Consider the following 21,266-nt stretch of genomic DNA (forward strand, 5'->3'; position numbering starts at 1 on the left):
ACATAAAACACATCCTCCTTTTTTGTCACTTACATCTTAATAGGATAATTGCGAGAAACTGCTTATTTAGTGATGAATTAAAGTAAGTTGCCCAAGCCAAGAGGTAGATATTCTAAATCAAAACTGAGTTCACCAAGGAAGTTATGACCCATACTTAAATCGTAACCCCACAGAGAGAAATTCCAGTCTAATTAGTGTAGTGCGGCACACGCGCAACAGCCATAGATGAGAACAAAGGCACAAGGGTTGAGGATCAGTAGAAGAGGGAGAAATGAGCCAATCTCTCTGGTTCTATAGGAAAAGAGCAAGGTTAGATTGCGGATGGAAGATCATAGATTTGGAGGGAAAAATAATTCTTTCCTGTCCTACTTCACACTAGATGTGAGAGCTCACAGAGGAGCCAGTTGCAATCTCTTCGAATTAGACTTATAGCTGAATTGGGCTTAATCCTGTCAGTTCATTTTTTAATTTATTTATATACATGAACAGAAACAATAGTTAAGAATCGTCATAGATTTTTAGTTGTAAGGCTTATCCCCTCTAATTTAGCCTACATGCTGTCCATGTTACAAATGTATCTACTGAGAAATGACTATTATAATTCTTTGATATTTGACAAATTTGACAGCAACTATCTACTGAGAAATTACTTCTGTAAGTCTTTTATATGAAACTGGGTAACCTGTGTGATCTATGACCTGATTTCTAAATGCACATGACAGTTGACTTACATGACAACAATACATTCTCCTGGTTAAGCTCAGCTTCTGCTGCGGTTGTTGGACTTGCACATTTTTCTCAATTAAGACAGTATGCTGAAGTGCAAACACATGAAATGAAATTTATTGGGAATATCCTGAAATAGATGAAAGAGCATTTGTGACTACTTGCAGAGTCCATCGTTAAACATGATCTCAAGATTCACCAACCTCCAAGATTCATTACACTAAGCTCCAGGCGCAACTGCCAGACTGAGCATTTAGAAGACAAGCTCTTAATTGCGCATCTCTGTCAAATTCCAATATTTGACCAAGTTTATGGCACTGATATGTGCTCAATATTTGTTGAATGAACAAATATGTTATACCTGATGCCAACGAATGTTCCAAAGGCTACAGAAATGATTATCATATGAAGCATAGTTTCAGAGTTAAGAAGATTGAAAATCTCCTAAAATGGCACATCCTAAAGTTCAGCAGTTTATTTATAGGACTATTTTGTTTCTGCTTCTCTCCCTCATTGCTGCAAATGTTAAACATCAGTCTATCATGCATGCAAAGTGCTGATCTAATTGGCCTGTAAGAGTGCTCTTTTCCCCTTTCAGCATCATAAAAATGTTATATGGGGACTCCATTCTGAAGCTTCCCTTCTGTGCTACTGTATTTAAAATAACCTGTTTTTCATGGGAATTGATAAAATTAGTTTCTAAGTGATGAGAAATCACAGAACTCTAGTATTTTCCTCGTGAGCTTGTGAAAAAAAATTGCCTCAGTTACAGTGCTTGATTTCCATCCAGGTTTTCTCTCTATAGTCCAGTAATAAAAGAATTATGGGCTCTCAGGAAAGCTCTGAAAAAGATGAGGTCCTTTCTGCACATGTTCAGTGCCACTCCATGAACTTCTTCTCTTGGGGGCCATATCTGGCTTCTAAGAGCTCTGCATTGTTATTTCTAGCAGAGAATACAGTCCCCAAAGAGGCAAATGCTTAAGCAAGGTTCCTTTGCCATATGTTCCTCTGTGGCATCAAGTATTATAGATCTTCAGAGCAACAAATAACTTATTCAAGTATGCAGTACCTTCATAATTCTCAGTGTTCCATTTCATGACACAGGACAACCATAACTTTGAATGATATCACACAGTCCTTTAAGATATTTTGTGGATATTGTTTTAAATTATTTTTCTAAGTATCTCTGTAGCAGATTTGGAATTATCATGACCCTTACTTTATGGTCAGGAAAAAGAGTTACAGGCAGTTTATGATATATTCAAAATCCCATAGTTTAGACAAAATGAAATAAAATAGAAACCCTTTTTGTATATCTTCTATAAAACACAGATGGCCACAACCTTAAGATCATGTCCCTTATTCTCTTAAAAATTGTAGCATAATTAGCCATGAATGTAAATACATCATATGAAGTTCATATCTGGCCTGTATATTTAATTTAGTACTTCGAGTGGAATGCTCAGCCAGAAATCAATGAACTACTTCATTGAATTTCTGAACCATGTGATTTTTGGAAAGCTGTGTTTCCATTTTTCCACTTCATCGGTGATTGCTAAAATCATATATTGAAATATCCTTGGAGTAAATTTCAGTTATTCATTGTCTACTCCCCTAGTGTTTACTCAGAAGTGAAGACTATGATAATGAATTGACAGATACAGAAGTAAAAGAAATAAAGTTCAAATTACTAGTGAATTGTTCACTAATTCAAAAAGTGATGCAGCTAGAATTTAATCCCAACTCTATCTAGCTTTCAACCATTCCCCATTTTATGATCCCAGCACAACTCAGTATACTAATGCTCTCATATAACAATAGGCTGTTCAGTGTAAGCATTGTTAGATCACCAGCCAGACGAATACACCTATTCTCACTATATTCTTTTACATATTTTAGTATGATAGTTGAATATAGAAAACTGTTTTTAGTAAATTCATGCAGTTCTAAAGAATGATACAGAATTATTTCAGTTTTTAAAAATTTTGAAAAATGAAATAAACAATGATTATATGATTAGAGAAGCAAACACTTTGTCTGCTAACACTTAAATCTCAAATGGCAAAGTGGCACATCAACTTTTACATTAATTACAACAGATTACTTTCAAAGGTTCAGTCTTTAGGGATTTCCCCATACTAGTAATATGGTTAATTGAAACTAGTTTAAATATTTTAAAAGAAGCTTTCTTTTCATTAGAATTCTTAGAATTCTTTAAAACTAGAGATAGTCTTCAACTAATAAAGACAAATCATAAAATATTTCAGGACCCTGTTTAAGAAAATGAGAGTGTATAGGTGAAGTTGCAAGATTTTACTCTTGACTGAGAAGTAAAAGAAGGCAATACTTCTGCTTTACTTGGAAATTAACTGACTAAATGTGATACCAGCATAATGTGAGTGTACATAAAAGTGAAAGCCTGTGTCCTATGGGGAATTTGAGTTCAGTACTCCATGAACAAACAATGCTATATTTCTCTTAGGCATTCAGCAAGTCTGATGCACATGGCCTCTAAGGAGAAGAGAAACAAAGGGAACATAAGATGTGCTCTACCACTCACAGTACAGAAACCAACATGTTATATTTCTTCATAGGAAGGACCTTGGGAGGCATAAAATTAGAACCCTTTCATATCATTCTGTTAGGCCAATAGCAAATACCAAAATAATTACAAATATTTCTAGCTTCTAAATGAAGTCAGTTAATCCAGAGAAATTAGGTTACAGAGCCATAGTCCCCGAATTGATTTCTCCTGAAGAGCCTTTATTCTGACACTATTAAGTAATGGCAGGCACACATACACAGAATATTTTACTTCAAAATATCAGAACATACCTGTAGACATTTTAGTATTGGACCCAATCAAAATTAAGCATAAATCTGAACTGAAATATGAACTTCTCTGTTTAATTTCCTCCACCTACAAAATTGAGATTATGACATCCAATTAACCATATAGAAAATAGCGTAAGGTTTTTCACTCAGAGGCAAATTATGGATTAATTGTTTCTAAGTTGTTTTTTTTTTTACCTGTTTCAATATTCTGTGAGACACAAGAATGAAAAGACTTCTTCTTCAGTGAAATAATTGGGTATTGTAAAGGTAGAAGACCAAATCACAGTTAATAGTGATACTGTTTCCGGGTGCGAAAGTGAATCTGTGATAGTGATGACTTGGTTACTAAGGCAGTCTGACCACTCTGTCACAGCACCAGATATTACTTCTTAAAAGAGCTGTTTTGTTATTATAAAGGCAGAGCAATAGAGAGAAAGGAACAAAGAAAAACAAGTTCCAAGCACTGGTTCAATCCTAAACGACCCACCATTCAGGACTGGGCTAGGCCAAATCCAGGAGCCTCAAACTACATAATCTTTCACTTCAGTGATGGGGGGGTCCCAAATGGGTGGCAGGGGTTCTTGAGCTATCTCTTTCTTGCAAGATACATTAGGAAGCAGCTAGCTTTGAAGCATAAAAGTTGGGATGTGAATATTGGCTCTGATACGAAACACCAATTTTACAGGTGGTAAAGCACTGCACCACCACACTGGTCCCATGACCTAAGATTTCAGAGCAAACATCAACTCCTTGAGTAAACATATCTGTCAAATTTTTGGTACAACAATAAGGATCGATGGGGTTGCATTACATTTGATAATCTATAATAAACTGTTATTTATTTTGAGAACATTTCCTAAGGCATGTCTTCTCCTTGCCCAGCCCTGTGTAGAGCACCAAGAAGGAAAAATGCAAGACAAAGGAATGTAACCTCATTCTGAAAGCCTTGGCATATGTTTCATTATGAAGAAGAAACCTTAGGGAAAGTTTTAGCACGCATCTCTATGATAGCATAAAAAAAATCAAAAAAAATTTTCACATTATCACAGATATAATGTAAAAGTGGAGAATATGTTAGGTGATGAAATGTGAAATAAGTTTTGAATAAGAAAAATAAAATATAGAGAGAATGATCTTAAGGACTAATGCTGTTTGTGCATTCATAGCTTTTTGTCTTAGTTCTTTATGCCAAGGAACTGTGTCGGTATCTGTGGCTTAAGTTATGCTAATGTACATCAAAGTCCAGCTAGACTCAGTTCATCTCAGTGGAGGACCTCAATTTCTTCACAGTTTAATCGACATGAATACAAAGAGAGGGGTCGAGGGAGCATATTTGACATTTCAAGATGTATCTCCCTTTGACTGGAAGACTACAAAATAAGTATAAAACCTTTGGCCAGTGGCTTGTCTTAAAATCCAGGGCTTACGTACCAGTGTCATATATAAATCTTATACTCAGTGTAAAATAAAATACAGTAAAGTATACATATTTTTAAAAAATTGTGAATAACGGCTATTTAGATAATTTTCTAATTCATTTACTGTGGGTGGCACATGATCAGCACAAGCTATTAAAAGTTGTTTGTCCAGTTATAAAAATACAATTGGTTAAATAATGGTAATAGTTTTCAAATTTCTAAGAAATCTACTTTTGTAATATATTGTTAAAGAAACAATTATGTTTTCATTCCCCCTTAGTGTTAATGTAGTACACATGTTTGTCAATGTAGTACACATATTAGCTTGCTAAGACTGCCATGACAAACTGGAGGACTAGACAGAAATTTGTTTTATCAAGTGCTAAAAGTTCCAAGTATTAAAACAAAAATGTAATAAGATTTTTTTTCCTCTGAGAGCTATAAGGGAAAACATCAGTCCCGGGCCTCTTTTTGTGCTTATAAATAGCTACCCTTTTGCAACCTCTTTATATATGTGTGTATTTGTGTCCACTTATGTCTCTATGTGTGTCCCAATATCTCCTTACAATGAAACCAGTCAGACTGATTATACTAAGAGCCTCCTTTTAAATAAATCTCTATTTTAATAAAGTCCCTTTCTTCAAATGGAATTGCATTTTGAGATATCTAACTTGGAGTTCTAGGGGATAAGAAATTCACAAGCTACAAAAGAGTTCTAGGAAGATAGGAGAATTTATCCCATCACAGTAATAGCATGAATGAAGGTGCTGTCCAACTGCATAGGAGTGTGCCAGGAGACTGTGGGTTTTGGAAAAATAGTATGTATAGAAGTGATTTAGTGCATGTTAATTATATAATTGTACCTTTAATGAATGTTAATAAAGTGAGCTAAAAGCATTAAAAATTGATACATTTCTTCTGAAAACGCTACTGTCTTGCAGCAATAGCTTGTTACTCTTATTTTTTAGCACATATCATGGGTTGTTTTAAAGAAAATTCAGCATTGAGATCTATCTAAACAAACATTTTAGGGTCCAATATAATAGCCTGCTGGCTAAATCCTCAGTTTGCACACAGTGGGATCCCATAATGGGTGTTGGTTCGTGTCCCAGCTGCTACACTTCCCACCAAGCTTCCTGCTTGTGACCTGGAATAGCAGCAGAGAATGGCCCAAACCCTTAAAACCCTGTACCCACATGGGAGACCTGGAAGAATCTCAGCTCCAACTGTTGCTGCCTCTTGGGTAGTGAATCAGCATAAGGAAGATATTTCATTCTTTCCTTCTCTCTATAAATCTGCCTTTTCAGTTAAAAATAAATAAGTAAAATATTTTTTAGAAAAACATTTTAAGAGTATTGATGGCAAAGTTTTTGCTTCATCCTGCCTAGAGATACAAATTTTCCCCCTTTCTTCACAAGAGAACCTGTTTTCTTTTGTCTGCCCGTTTCATTCCTGTGACATAGCTTCAGTATCTTTGGACATGAGCAAATAGTCTTTCCTTCTGAATAGCACATGAGAGCATAAAATTCACAAAATGTTCAAGTTCATTCAGCAAACATTTAGTCTTTAAGGGGAGCAGTATGTTAGATTCTATGTGGACTATAAAAATGAGTAAAGCATGTCTTTAATGAGCTGACAGTGTAATGGGAGAAACAAGATGTGTCAAAGCTGACTGGAGTACAAAGCAGACTGAAAGTGATATCAAGGAGACTGCAAATACTGGAGGACTGTTAATGTGAGAAACTGTTTCGAGCTGACATATCTTAGGGCAAAGCTTTCTAAGGGAAGTGGCACTTGCATGTCATATGGATAGAGAGTTGGAATCTCTATGCAAAACAATAGCAAGCGCAGATGCAGGGGGCGGGGTATTCTTTAACCAAACATGTATAATTGTCAGTAGAAAAGCAATAATTGTAGAGATCATTAAGATGATCTGGCTGTAGTTCTAGCCGTGTTCAAATTGATAGGACCTAATGGAACCATGTAAGTTGTTGTATGAGCCATTTTACTGAGATTACTGGAAAATCAGGCAAACTGGCTAACTAGACTGTGAAATCTAACTTGTATATCCCTTATAAAGTGTGATTAAATAAGGGCCCTTTTGGCCCTTCTAGCATGGTGAGTGTGGTAGAATGTGGTAGCATCTTGACACTCCTTATGATTTCTCTGTGTAATTATGTTTGCCTGTTTTTCTACCTTGTATTCCTGGATGCTGTGTGTATTTGAAAATTCAGTTCCACAGCGATGAAATGCCTGCAGTGTGTAAGCCAAAATGGTATGAGAAATATAAGGAGGAGTAACATACATACATGTTAAGGAGTTATCATTCACCTGTAATCTCATTCTAAGCCATATCATTGCAGTTTCTGAAATAGATAAGTAAATTCAAACTGGGATGATATAGATGTGAAAAAAATCTCAGTTTAGAAAAAAATTTAAGGCTCTCTATGTGGTCTTGGGTAAGCTATGTGAGTTATGTAAGCTCTCTGACCTTAGTTTTGTCTCAGTAAAATACTAATGACTATCTCATTAGTATTGTTAAATATATGAAACAAAAAAGGGTGCATATAGATCACAGTCATTGGCACAAAGAAATATGTAAGAAATGCTGGCATTTGTGTGTTCTTTAAGGAGGATTTCTTTTCTCCAATTTTCTTATTTCTGAGTAGGAAAACTAAAGGTCATGGAAAATGAACAACAGGAGATAGGGCATGAGATTAATACTTTCTCATTCTTTATTGCATATAACAAAAAAAACCACCAAAATTTGGTGGCGTAATACAATTTATTTTTGCCACTCATTGCTCTGTGGTTGACTTCTCTCATTTGAAAAGCTTTGCTTGCAATCTTCAGTAATGTGATCTAAAGTGGGATGTGAGTGTGGTTATTTAAGACTCTGCAAGACTGAAATGACAAGCTGGCTCCCACACCTCAAGCAACTGATGTGCCATAACTTGGGCCGGGCCTTTAGACTGGGCAAAAGATTCTTCCAAGTAGCTTGAGCCTCCCTAAAGCATGATTATAGCACGTGAGAGGGAGATTCCTTAAAAGGGAGCAAGCGTCCCAGGAAATTCGGGTGGAAGTTTCAAGGCTTCTTGATTCACTTGGACATCTTGTCCTTCTATAACCTTTCTCCTATCCTTCCCCCTTCTATATTCTTGCCCCTCCTTCATCATCCCCAATCTCCTCATCTCCTCATCTCCTCCTTCCCTTTCCCACAACACTATCTTTTCTTCTAGGGCAGCCTCTTCACAGAGCCTGGCCTTCCCATTCTGTGGTAGTTTCAAGCACAAGCACAAGCACAAGCACACTCTTTCTTACATGATAACTGGCTTCCAAGGAACAGAAAGAAAAATCGCCCTGTCAGTGAGGGCTGAGTCCAAACTGGCAGCACTGACAAAGTGCCATTATTGCTGTGGTTCCTGAGCAACACAATGTGTCGTTGTTGCTATGTTCCTGAGAAAAGCTCTCACAAGATCAATTCTGACTTACGGGGGAAATAGACCTTTCTTCTTGATAGGAAATGGAGGTGAAAAGTGACTTTGCATGCAAGCATGTGGGATGAAAATGTTCTTTGCATAGGTCCCTAAAAAAACTACTGTAAAAAAAGCGAGAATAGACATGAGTTGTCTTCTCATTTCTGATGAGGAACTAAAGGCTTGCAGGTATTCTGAGGTAACCAAGGTGACTAGGTACTGAACTTCAATCTTCTAAGCCTAAATTGGGTCTTGTGGTAAAACTATCCTCTGCTTCTCTGCACAGAGACCATCACAGTGTGGGAAAGATCATAGAAGTAGGGACAGAAGCATTATGACACAGAGGGTCAAACCACCACCCGGAATGCCAGCAACTTATTTGCGTGCCAGTTTGTGTCCCAGATATCTCACTTTCAAGCCAGTTCCTGCTAATATGCCTTGGAAAGTAGTGGAAGATAAACCAAGTTTTTGGGTCTCTGCCACCTATGTGGAAGACCCAGCTGGAGTTCAGGCTGCTGACGTTAGCCTGGCCCAGCCTTAGCTGTTGTCACCATTTGAGGAATGAACAAAGATATAGAAAATCTCTGTGTGTTGTGTGTGTGTGTGTAAGTTGACCTTCCACATTAATGAATCTTTTGAGAGAGAGATTAACGATGGGAACTCATAGCTCTAATCTACTCGAAAACCCTTTCCATATATATATCTACACCAACACTTTGGTTTTCTAAGTGTGAGCCCTTGGTGTCTTTCTCTCCTCTGAACTTCAGCTTTGTAATTTGAAAAATGTGGAGAATAACAACTTCCAAGAAACATTAAATGGAAATCCCATGAGTACTATGTATGGAGTACTTATAGCTATGCCCTATATATGTGTGCTCAATACTTTTTAGACACCATTTTTATGAATGTTGTTGTTCAAGCTACACAGTGTAGGAATTTCCTGTCTTTTGTTATTATCATTCCTCCCTAAGCCAATGGCACTGTACAGATTGTAAGATGCTTAAGGAAACACTTCTAAGTCAAAAGGCTCAAAAATAAGGTAGTCATAGATAGCAATTTCTAGTAGACAACAGTGAGTTGTTCTACCCACCAAAATCAGTGTGGTATGACACCTTTGTAACATATGGAGAAAAGTGACTTGAGGATGAAGCATCTTTTGCCAATTAACACAAAGGCACCACATGAACTGGTCTTGGATGAACTTCTGGCTTCCTCTCCTTTGTTGCCTCAACCATATAATATTCCTTCATCTGTCATTTAAATGCCAGTAAGATTATTTTCACGGCTAACTGGATGTACTTTTTCTACATATACTTACTTGGGTAATTTAATAGACTCTTAATAGTGGAAGCTATCACCTTCTTGCTAATGAATTCTAAATCTTTCACTGTTCATGGATTTCTTTTTTTTTTAAAGATTTATTTATTTTATTACAGCCAGATATACAGAGAGGAGAGACAGAGAGGAAGATCTTACGTCTGATGATTCACTCCCCAAGTGAGCCGCAACAGCCAGTGCGCGTTGATCCGAAGCCGGGAATCAGGAACCTCCTCCAGGTCTCCCACGCGGATGCAGGGTCCCAAGGCTTTGGGCCGTCCTCGACTGCTTTCCCAGGCCACAAGCAGGGAGCTGGATGGGAAGTGGAGCTGCCGGGATTAGAACCGGCACCCATATGGGATCCCAGGGCGCTCAAGGCGAGGACTTTAGCTGCTAGGCCACGCTGCCGGGCCCTGTTCATGGATTTCTTGTTTGAGTTTCAGCTATACAGCTCCATCCTCATACTTTTAACAGGATGTCTCAGGAAAAAAATCCAAATTCTGTCAAAAAAGGTAATTTATAATGCCTTCTTTCAAAAATGGCACCCAAACTTTTGCTGTATATCAATACTTACCTGCAAAAGATCAATTCACTTCCATGTATGAAAGTAAATATTGACAGTGATACAGCAGTTCGTATTTTAGGGTTCTCCAATGGCTTCCATTCACAGGATTATTACTGCAAAACCAAGGATATGAAAAGACTTGATCCCTTAGTGTTCCATTTGGATCACCCAACTATCTGTGGTAGATCCAGAAGGGAATCCAAGATTGGCTCACACTGGTTGATTTGGGGAAGAGTTTCATTTATGTACAATTATGACCTTCTCACTGTGGCTTAATTCCCTCTCACAGTTTCTCATATAGGATGGATTTCACCAGCTCCTCATAATTTAGATCAGATATGACTTTCTTAGGTGCTTTCTCTGACTACACTTGCCAAAAATACTCCTTTTGTGTGTCCAGTATGCCTACATTTCCTTCTCAGTTTGTACCTCTTTTGTGTTTCAGTACTCACTTGGTGTATCTTTTCTTGCCTCTTGACTCTGAGCTCCTGGAGAATCCTTAGTGCATCCTAACCATCATCTTAGCCATAGTACTTATAACATGTCTTGGGATATATCAATAACAGAAGAATATTTTGAATGAATGAAATATTGAAAGATGCTTAAGGGCACACTTCTCATAGAGGAGAACTCATATTGGAGGTTACTATGAGTTAAAACGTGAGGGAAAGGAAAATTTCTAAATTTATCTTCATTTTTGTTTGAAAGGCAGCTGAGTCAGAAGAAGAGAAGTGGGGAATGTGGGGCAAGGGAGAAGAAAAAGTAAAGAAATGGAAGAGAAATCTTCGATCCACCTACTAATAACCCAAATGTTCCCAAGAGTCAGTACAACACACAGCCAAATTAGGAGCAAGGAACTCAATTTGGATTTCTGACATGGGAAGCAAGGATCCAAATGTTTGATCCATCTTCTGCTGCCTCCCAAGATGACCATTAATATCAAATTGGATTAGAAGCAGAAGAATTTGGACTCAAACCGACTCCAAAATGGGCTACTGGTAACCTAAGCAATATTTTAGCTATTGTGCTGAAAATGCACTCCCAAGGAATTCTTTAAGTGTCCACAGATGAGGGGAAGTCTTACAGAATAAGGTATTCTGAAAGAGGAGATAAAACATAGAAAGTTATAAATGAGCAGGGTTTTTTAATAGACTCAGCTCAGGAAGTAGCACAGCAGAATACACAGCAAAATGTTTCTCTTATTTCATGTGTTTTGGTAATTTTCCTTTGTTTCTGTCCTTTTTGTCATGTCTACACAAAACATCTCTGTTTATTTCAGTGTTTTATGTCTCCAAAGGCAATAACTCGTTACATCTAGTAGTGTACCTAATCTAGCTCTGATTTTAACTATAGACAATCCATACATTTTCTTTATTTAAGTCCATGCTTGTCTGTCTTTGTTTTTACTGATGACCCTTCACACATGCATACACATTTAGAGGGAAAATGTAGAGCAATAATGCAACCCACTTTCTTTTGAAATACCTGTTCAACATGTTGAGATCATTTTGAGTGATCCATGGTACCTTGTGAAATACATGTCTCATGTTAAAGGCTGGTGTTGTACATTCTCACATTTTTTAAAGTGCATTTTTATCCTTATAAGATTGTAATCACATGTATAAGCTATGTGAATAGTAAAATATTATCTTATTTTCCTTTTTAAGATTTATTTACTTCTATTGGAAATGCAAATTTACAGAGAGAAGGAGAGACAGAAACATCTTCCATCAACTGGCTCACTCTCCAATGGCCACAATGGCCAGTAAATAGCAAGCCCTTCTGGGTCTCCCACATAGGTATAAAGACCCCAGGCTTTTGGGGCATTCTCCACTGCTTTCTCAGGCTATAAGCAGAGAGCTAGATTGTAAGTGGAGCAGCTAGAACATGAATTAGTGACCATATGGATTGCCAGCACTACAAGGCAAAGGATTAGCCAGTTCTGTTGTCATACAGTCCCAATCTTATTTTCTTTTAAGGTTAATTTTCCCTGATTTTCACTGCTCTCCTGGGTTTTGGTATTCTAAATTGAAAAGATTCTAGATATCATTATCAGAGATATTTAGTTCAATGTTATTTAATCCACATCTTCTGCAGATTACTGAATTGCACAATCAAAGCCCTCCTCTGTATGCACTCAACCCCTTATCTAATGCTTCTCCAGCCTTCTTGCATTAACCAGAGTTTGACTCTCCACTGAAAACCCCATTCTGCCTGAATCTTCCTCATGAAGTTTGATGCCAGTTTTCACTTCAAAAATTTCTCCCCTCACATTCATTAAAAACTGTTCACTTGAGGAACATTCCCTCCTGGGTGCTCTTTAATCATTGTTATTTGTCAAATTTCAATTGAGTTTCACTTACATACTAGGGGTATTGAAAAATCAATTTACTTAAGTTCTTTCTATGCCTTCCAAGCCATCCATTATCTTGGATTTCCATGGGAGCTCAGAGCTCCTAAAATTCCTCCTGTTTAATGACAGCCTCATTAACTATATTTTAAATTTCATTTTTAGTAAGTAGATATTACTAACTATAACTGACCTTAAGAACTAGTTACACCTCTCAGTCACCTCCGTTTCCTGTTTGCTTTGCCCAATTCACACTACAAGGATTGTTTAAACTCACCAGTGTCTCCTATTTTTCCTTTGCCTTCCAATTCAACTTTTTTTTTTATTCAATGCTTTATCATTTCATCACTCTCCTCTCTTCATAGAACCCAAAATTCTTTGTACATAATTCTTCCTTCACCTTAGCCCACCCTTAAACCTATTTTTTTGGTTTGGTTTTGTTTCTCAAAATTCTTCCCTGAATGAAGACAGCTATTCACTATCTCACTGCCTCAATGAGAACAATGGAGAATTTTCAGATTAAGTCACTCAACAGAGTCTATGGGTAGACATGCAAACTTAATATAATCTACCACAGATGGGCTGCCCCAGCACAACAAGGTGTGTGTATTATGTGTGTGTGTGTGTGTGTGTGTGTGTTTCACTTTCCTTTGTTACAGTGATTAACAGAGACATTTTCAGGTTCTACCCTTGGGTTATATTTCTGTCATATTGTGGACCTCATCTCTTAGCCCACTCAGACCTTTTTCTTCTGCAACTATTTCTTCCCTCCTCTTCATAGTCATTCTCTCAGTCTTCAAAAAAAAAAATCCTTCCAGGGTAGGTATGGTGGTGCTGCATGTTAAGACACTACCTGGGACACCTGCATCCCATATCAGTGTTTAGGTTGGAGTCCCAGCTATTCCACTCTTGAATCGGCTTTCTGATAAGGAGCCTGGGACATAGCCAATAACAGGTCAAGTATTTGAATGCCTGCCATCCAATGAGAGATCTGGGTGAAACTCCTAACTCCTGGCTTTAGCTCAGTCCAGATCCAGTTCTTGTGGACATTTGGCATGTAAACAAGAGGACAGATCTTCACTAACTCACTTGCTTGTTTTATGTCACTTGACCTTTAAAAATATGTAAGTGTGTCCTTTTAAAGCAAAACTAAATAAAACACACATCTCAAGTTTCTACTCTCATTCTCTTCCATGGTTATTATTAAAGCATTCAGGGAGTTACCTATATTAGCCATTTTCCAATCACTCCTTCAATCATTTCTACTAGAATTTTTTTGTTCATCAGTTTAAATACAAATCATTCAAGTCAAAGGATATATTTAAATCCTCACGTAAGTTATGCTTTAAAAAAGAAATCACTGTTATTAAAGTCAATCTTCTTTCTGATTTTCTTCCTTTCTTCCTTGTCTGGTTTTTCTCCTCTACTGTGATATTACTGTGGGTACTTTTCAAGGTCTAATTCTGGACTGTTTTTAAATATTTATTTATTTATTTAGAAATGTGTAAGAAGAGAGAGAAACAGACTCACAGGAGAAGTTCTTTCATCTGCAGGGTCACTCCAGAAATGTCCTTGAACTGGGAATTTGCTCTCAGTCCTCCCCCACCCTGAGTGTAAAATTTCATTTGTGGCACTATACTTGCTCTTCATGGCACACTAAGCAGACTCTCTCCCAAAGAAAGTTTATTTAAATGCATTATTTCATTTACTGCTGAAAGGCAGGTGTTCTATAAATTACTTGTTGAATTTGAATCTCATTCTAAAAAATATACTGTTTTCTATGTGAGGTGCAGAGAAGCAGAGCTATTTGCTGGTTCACTCTCCAGATGCACGCAGTGGCCAGGTGCAGGCCATAACCAAGCCAAGAGCCAGAACTCAATCCAGCCTTCATACATGAGTGGCAGGAACACAATTATTTGCATCACAGCTATTACCTCTTAGGATCTGCCTAAGCAGGATACTAGAATTGGCAGCAGAACCTGGACAAAAACTCAGATGCTATTATATAGGACATTTTTCCTAATTGCTGGCCATATTCCTATGCCAAGACCTCTCATCCTAGTTTCTACTGCCTGTAACATAGCCTGGTAGTCAGCACAGGACTTGTCTTCTCTCAAATCAGCCTTCATCTACTGTCTTCTTGTTGTTGTTGTTTGCTTGTTTGTTTGCTTGTTGGTGTGGTTGCCATGTTGTTCTTTTGTTTAGGTTCATTTCAGCTATGTGGAAAATTGACAGAGAGGGGGAAAAAAAAGGAGCTTCCATTCACTGATTTACTCTCCAAATGGCTGTAATGACCAGGGCTGGGGCAGGCCAAAGCTGGGAGCCTGAAACTTCATCACGGCCTCCCAGGTGGATAGCTGAGATCACTACCACTGCTTTCCTGGACACATTAGGAAAGATGGATAGGTAATAGAGTGGCCAGCACTCGATCTGACTCTCTCATGTGGGATACTGGCATCAAAGTTCATGTTTTAATCTTCTGTGCCACAATGCTAGACTGTCTTCTACTATTTTTATACTAATTAGTGGTACCACAATCCAACTAGTCATTTATACCAAAAACAAATAGAGAATTTTTTTCTTAATCTCTTCCCCCTTTCATCTCCTCTACCCCCTCTTTCATCACCTTACATTGCATCTATAGCCTAACCTGGTTGGCTTTTACATCCTAAATAATTTGATAGCTCACTTCTATCCATCTCCATCACCACTCTTTTTTATTATTTCTTTTTTTTAAAAGATTTGTTTATTTTTATTTAAGTAAGATATACAGAGAGGAGGAGAGACAGAGAGGAAGGTCTTCCATCTGATGATTCACTCCCTAAGCGCCTGCAATGGCCAGAGCTGCATCGATCCAGAGCCAGGAGCCCAGATCCTCTTCTGGGTCTCCCACACAGATGCAGGGTCCCAAGGCTTTGAACCATCTTCTGCTGCTTTCCCAGGCCACAAGCAGAGATCTGGATGGGAAATGGAGCTGCCAGGATTAGAACCAGCGCGCATATGGGATCCCGGGGCTCTCAAGGTGAGGACTTTAACCACTAGGCCACGGCGCTGAGCCCTATCACCACTCTTTGTCTAAGGGATTCATATAACATCCAGGAAAACTTAGTTCTCAAAATGTCAAGTAATTAAAATAAGGCCACAGTACTCTTGAGTAGCCAAGGAAGGGCTTCAATCCAAGTTACTCATTATTAAGTACTGTATTCTTTCTAAATCAGTATTTGTGCATTTTTAAGACCCTATATTTTTATTTTAGTCATGGAAGCACATGCATAGAATAGATTTTAAAAGATTAAAGCAGGTCACTGCCTTGATTGGAAAGTGTTAAAATTGGCATAGTGTAAAAAGGTCTCTGACATTTCTGCACAGACCTTTCCTTACACTTTGCCATCGCCACGAAAACCTTATTCAGAATGACAAGGACCTGTTCATCAAAGCTTTAAAAAGGTCTATTGAGCCCGGTTCGGTGGTGCTATAGGTTAACCCACAATTTGGGAGGCCCATGTCACATCTGGGTCCAACTTCCTACTACTCTAAGAAGAATACAAATTTGTGCCAATGCATATGTGGCGGTAACAGATGATGTCTGTCAAGCACTGTATCTCTGGCAAATATATCGAAGAGTTGGATAGAGTTCCTGAGCCCCGGCTGTAGCCTGGCCTGTGCTTAAAGGCATTTAGGAGTGAATAGATAGACGATCTTACTTCCTTTCTGCTTTCAGGTGAAAGTGAAAACGAGTAAATAAGTAATGATTTTAAAGAAACAGGTATATTACATTTGCAGGTAGGTTGTCTATGGCCCCCAATACTGCCTCCATATATTGTGTACTGTTTATATGTATGAATTACAAATTAAAATTGCCATTATAACTAACAGCCATCTCTTGCTAAAATTTTTTCATACATTATTTCACAAAACACATTGCCATATTTTTATATGAAGCATGTGTTTTCTCTCACATTATCAGTGTTTGCCTATGGACTAGAATCACTCTTCCAACCTGAATAAAAGATAAAATTTCTAGACAGAAATCACAGCTTTTTACTCATCTTGATTTTATCTTTATTAATCGTATTTTTGCCAGTGCTGAGTAGCTTGATTAAGTTACTGACGTGGACATAAGGAGACATAGTACATCCATATCATTGTGGAAGAAACCAAGCCAAACAAAGATGAGATGCTGTGCTCTTTCACCAAGTTTAGGAACTGATGCCCACAGTTTCCAGCAGATCTGACGTCACATCCCAACATGTCATGAACTACATGTTATAACCATTTGTAAACATGAATGTTGAAAACAGTGACATGAAGAATTGAAAATTCCATTTTTTCTGTTTTCTCTTGTGTGTTTAGTCCTAATAAAAGGTCACACTACTGGACAGAATATATCATATATTTTAGGAGTGTTTAATGATGAGATGTATAGGGGCAGATACTGTGACATAGTGGGCTAAAATACCACATAAAATACCCACATTCCATTTTGGAGTAGCTGTACTTGAGTCTCACCTGTGCATTGAATTCACCTTCCTATTGATACATCCTCTGGGAGGCAATAGAGGAAAACACATGTTCCTAGGTGTCTGTCACTCATGTGGGGGAACAAGATGAGCTCCTGGCTGATAATTCCTGGCTTTGGCCAATTTAACCCAAGGCTATTGAGGGCATATGGGGAGAAAGCCAGTGGATGGAAAATATTTCTCTCTGTGGCCCTCTCTCAATTAATTGATAAAAATAATTGAAACCAACTGATAACATTGAAAAAAGGATGAAATGACTACGCTGATACCAATGGTATCAGAGAAATATTTGGATAAATAGATACTGATACACACTATATAGATATATACACACATACACATAATGAATGCTTATTAGATAGATAGATAGATAGATAGATAGATAGATAGATAGATAGATCCTAAAACATACTGTAAGGTTATCTTTCCAGGAGGACTGCCTTTCCAACATAAGTATAGAAACTGAGAAGTGTTGTAAGCACTTAGCTGTCACTAAGATTGGACTTACATCAGTTTATTTCTATTGTTTATAAAATACAGCCCTCTGCACACACACAAAAAAGCTGACAAAAAAATCTAAAATACATGAGTATCTATAAAAATATTTTCAGCATAATACTTGATTTTAAATATATATATCCCAGCAAAATAGCCTAATAGTTAAAATCCTCACCTTGAATGCACCAGGATCTCATAGGGTCACTGGTTTGTGTCACAGCGGCTCCACTTCCCATCCAGCTCTCTGCTTGTGGCCTGGGAAAGCAGCAGAGGATGGCCCAAAGCCTTGGGTCTCTTCACCCACATGGGAGACCTGGAAGAAGCTCCTGGCTACTGGCTTCGGATTGGCTCAGTTCTGGCTCTTATGGCCACGTGGGGAGTGAACCGTCAGATGGAAGGTCTTTCTGTCTCTGTTTCTGTTTTTCTTAGTAAGTCTTCCTTTCCAATACAAATAAATAAATCTTTAAAAATATATATTATATATGTGTGTGTATATATGTATGTATATATACATATATATATATAATTTCTTATTCTGTCCTGACTCATTTTCTTACTTTTCACAACTTTTATTCAAAATCTTTAACTGATTGAATTGGTTTGTTTTATTTGATTGTATTTCTCAAGTTATAAAATGAGGATAAGCAGATCTCTAAAATTCAAATACACTTTATAATTTTTTGTTTGAAACTTTTTTATATTGTCTCTTTTGATTGCCATCTCAAAGAAGTAATGTCATAATCTTTATGAATTCACGAACTGTACTCACTCTATGGTGGCTGAATGCATTTGTAACTTTGGAGCTCTGTAATTCCTAAGATTGTCATTATGGGGTTAGCGTGACTTTAAAAAATCTCATGTCTTTGTGTCCTTAGCATGTGCTATTTTTGAGTCTATCATTGACATTTCTCAGGCCTAGGAAGTTGCATCTATTAACATATGTTACAGTACATTGTGACCCTTGTTTCCACTTTCTTTTATGAGAGGATAAAAAAACACATGAAAGAAAAGCTAATTCAGAAGTCGAAGCAGTGTCAGAAAAGTAAACTAAGTATCAGATTTGTACTTGCCGCTATTGACAAAGTTATCAACATTTTACCAGCTGCATCCCAGAAAACATCTCTCCTAATGGAAACTGGCTCCCTCTTTCACTCCAGACTTCTAAACCCTCTGAAAACCACATCTGTTTCCCACTGATAGCTTTTAAAGCACATCCCTTTAATGTTTTCTCACAGGAAGTGGAAATGGAGAGGAGTTTGTGTTCACCAACATGTAAGAGTCAGTCCAGGAGCCAGCTGGATGACTTGGTGAAAAATTCAGACAAGGAAGGTGAGGAAGCGCCTTCTGACAAGATGTCCCCTGGAAGAGGTCACAGCCACTTCTTGCAAGGTTAGCATGACATTTGATATGATTTCTTGAGATCATGCCTTGTACAACATGAAGGATCAATAAATAAAATATGTGAGGGTTTGTTCAAAAATGTATAAGGGTGAAGTCTTCAGCCTAGAAATGCGTATGATCACACACCATATCAGAGAGTGTGATTTTCCGCTGTCTCCTCATTTTGCCTTCTGCTCATGCAAGCCTGAAGAATCAGAAGTGAGGCTTCAGGTAACGCCATTCCTGCCACGGTAGGGAAGACCTGTAATGACCTCCTCCATCTCTGCCCTGCCCCTTCACAGCCCTGGGTATTGGCGGGCTCTTGGGAGTGAACGAGAAGATAGGACCTTTTTGTCTCTCTCTCACATATTCAAGTCAGTACATATTCTCTTTTTAAAAAATTAGAAAAGAGTATTATAACAACATAGAGCTTAGGAACTAACTCAGGGAAAATAGAACAAATGTTAAAGTGCTTCTACATTCTATTTGAGAAGTTAAAAACTAATATATTCTATTTGACTATAAACTGATACAACAGCCATTCTCAATATTACACTTTTTTTTAAAGATTTATTCATTTTATTACAGCCAGATATACAGAGAGGAGGAGAGACAGAGAGGAAGATCTTCCATCCGATGTTTCACTCCCCAAGTGAGCCTCAACAGGCCAGTGCGCGCCGATCCGGTGCCGGGAACCTGGAACCTCTTTCGGGTCTCCCACGCGGGTGCAGTGTCCCAATGCATTGGGCCGTCCTCCACTGCTTTCCCAGGCCACAAGCAGGGAGCTGGATGGGAAGTGGAGCTGCCAGGATTAGAACCGGCGCCCATATGGGATCCCGGGGCTTTCAAGGCGAGGACTTTAGCCGCTAGGCCACGCCGCCGGGCCCTCAATATTACACTTTTGAAACATTGTATTTCACCATCATCTGACCTTTCCTTTTGTGGCAAGAAAAAAAAAAGAAAAATATATTGGGCTTTCTGTTTGTTATGAAAGCTTAAAATCTAAGTAATTGTCAGAGAAAAAAAATTCTAAATAAAGATGTGCTATGCATTTCTTCAGGCATTTAAGTTGAATGTGTTTAATGAATTTAGAATAAAAAGTGATATGACAATATCATATTTTAGGGCAAAACATCATAAGTGTGATTAATGTTTTATAAATGTCATTAAAGTTAATAGCTCATATGCTTGAAATTGCATTATTAATATAATTTTCAGCAATGACAGAAATTCAAATCATAAATAATTTATTAGAAAATATAGATTCATTTTTCACTTTGATAGGCCCATTCTAAATTGTTTTTCATTTTAAAAAATAATTCTTTATTTTTAATGCTTGTGGAAGATCAAAATAAGTACAACTTTTAGGATATCACTTAGAACACATATGGCAAACAATCAAGTTGCCAGTTAGCATGAACAATGGGGAATAACACATGGAATATTCAAGTTCACTACTTGGGAAGACAAATGATGTTCTGCTTTAAAACTTGGCTGTTCAAAGTATTGTCTGTGACTCAGAACCTCGAAGTTACCTGGGTGCTTCTAGAAGTGCAAGGTCTTAGGAACCACACCAGTGCCCGCAGTCAGAGCGAAAGACACAACAGTCAGACTGAGCCACACCAGTGACTGACCAAGTCAGACCGAGCCACACCAGTGATTGACTGAGTCTGAATCTGTATTTAAACAAGATCTTCACATGACTGGTGTGTGCACTAACATTTCAGACGCTGGAAGAATTCTGTCATTCTGTGACAGCACAGACTGGTCCTTGGGGTGATTCACTCACAAGTCAGTCATGCTGATTCTGTTTGCTATAATTATGAAAGATGGAGCAAGGTAAGTAAGGGGAGACTAAGACAAATTTGCTAATGATAGATGGGGCATGGATTTCTAAATATATGCAAATTGGAATCCCCATTGCCATTTTTCATTTTTGATTCATCTTTGTGTGCCTACTTGATGTCCTGATTGGTTAGTATCAGTCTGAAAGAATTCACCCCACATAATTCTGGTCTTTGATTTAACTTTATATACATTGGGCTGAATGCAAAATTAGATTAGCAGAAACCAAACTATGGAAGCTTTAGGGAATTAATTATGTTTTGGTGATAGTTGGCTATGTAGATGCTAGCACCTGAACTTCAAAGTGAGGTTGGAAAACTGATCAAAGATATGTGA

The 21,266-nt window shown here is 37.7% G+C and overlaps 1 protein-coding gene across 3 annotated transcripts in view; it reads left to right on the forward strand.

Moving 5' to 3' along the window:
• Window positions 1-21,266, forward strand: part of XIRP2 (xin actin binding repeat containing 2) — a 326,918-nt gene that overhangs the window by 184,187 nt on the left and 121,465 nt on the right. For all 3 annotated transcript variants that reach the window (XM_058664584.1, XM_058664581.1, XM_058664580.1), the window contains exon 3: window positions 18,941-19,094. In XM_058664584.1, the coding sequence (XP_058520567.1) occupies window positions 18,941-19,094 (154 nt within the window). The remainder of the gene's footprint in view (window positions 1-18,940; window positions 19,095-21,266) is intronic.

This window comes from Ochotona princeps, chromosome 5 (genome assembly GCF_030435755.1).
Source record: "Ochotona princeps isolate mOchPri1 chromosome 5, mOchPri1.hap1, whole genome shotgun sequence".
Taxonomy (NCBI): Eukaryota; Metazoa; Chordata; class Mammalia; order Lagomorpha; family Ochotonidae; genus Ochotona; species Ochotona princeps.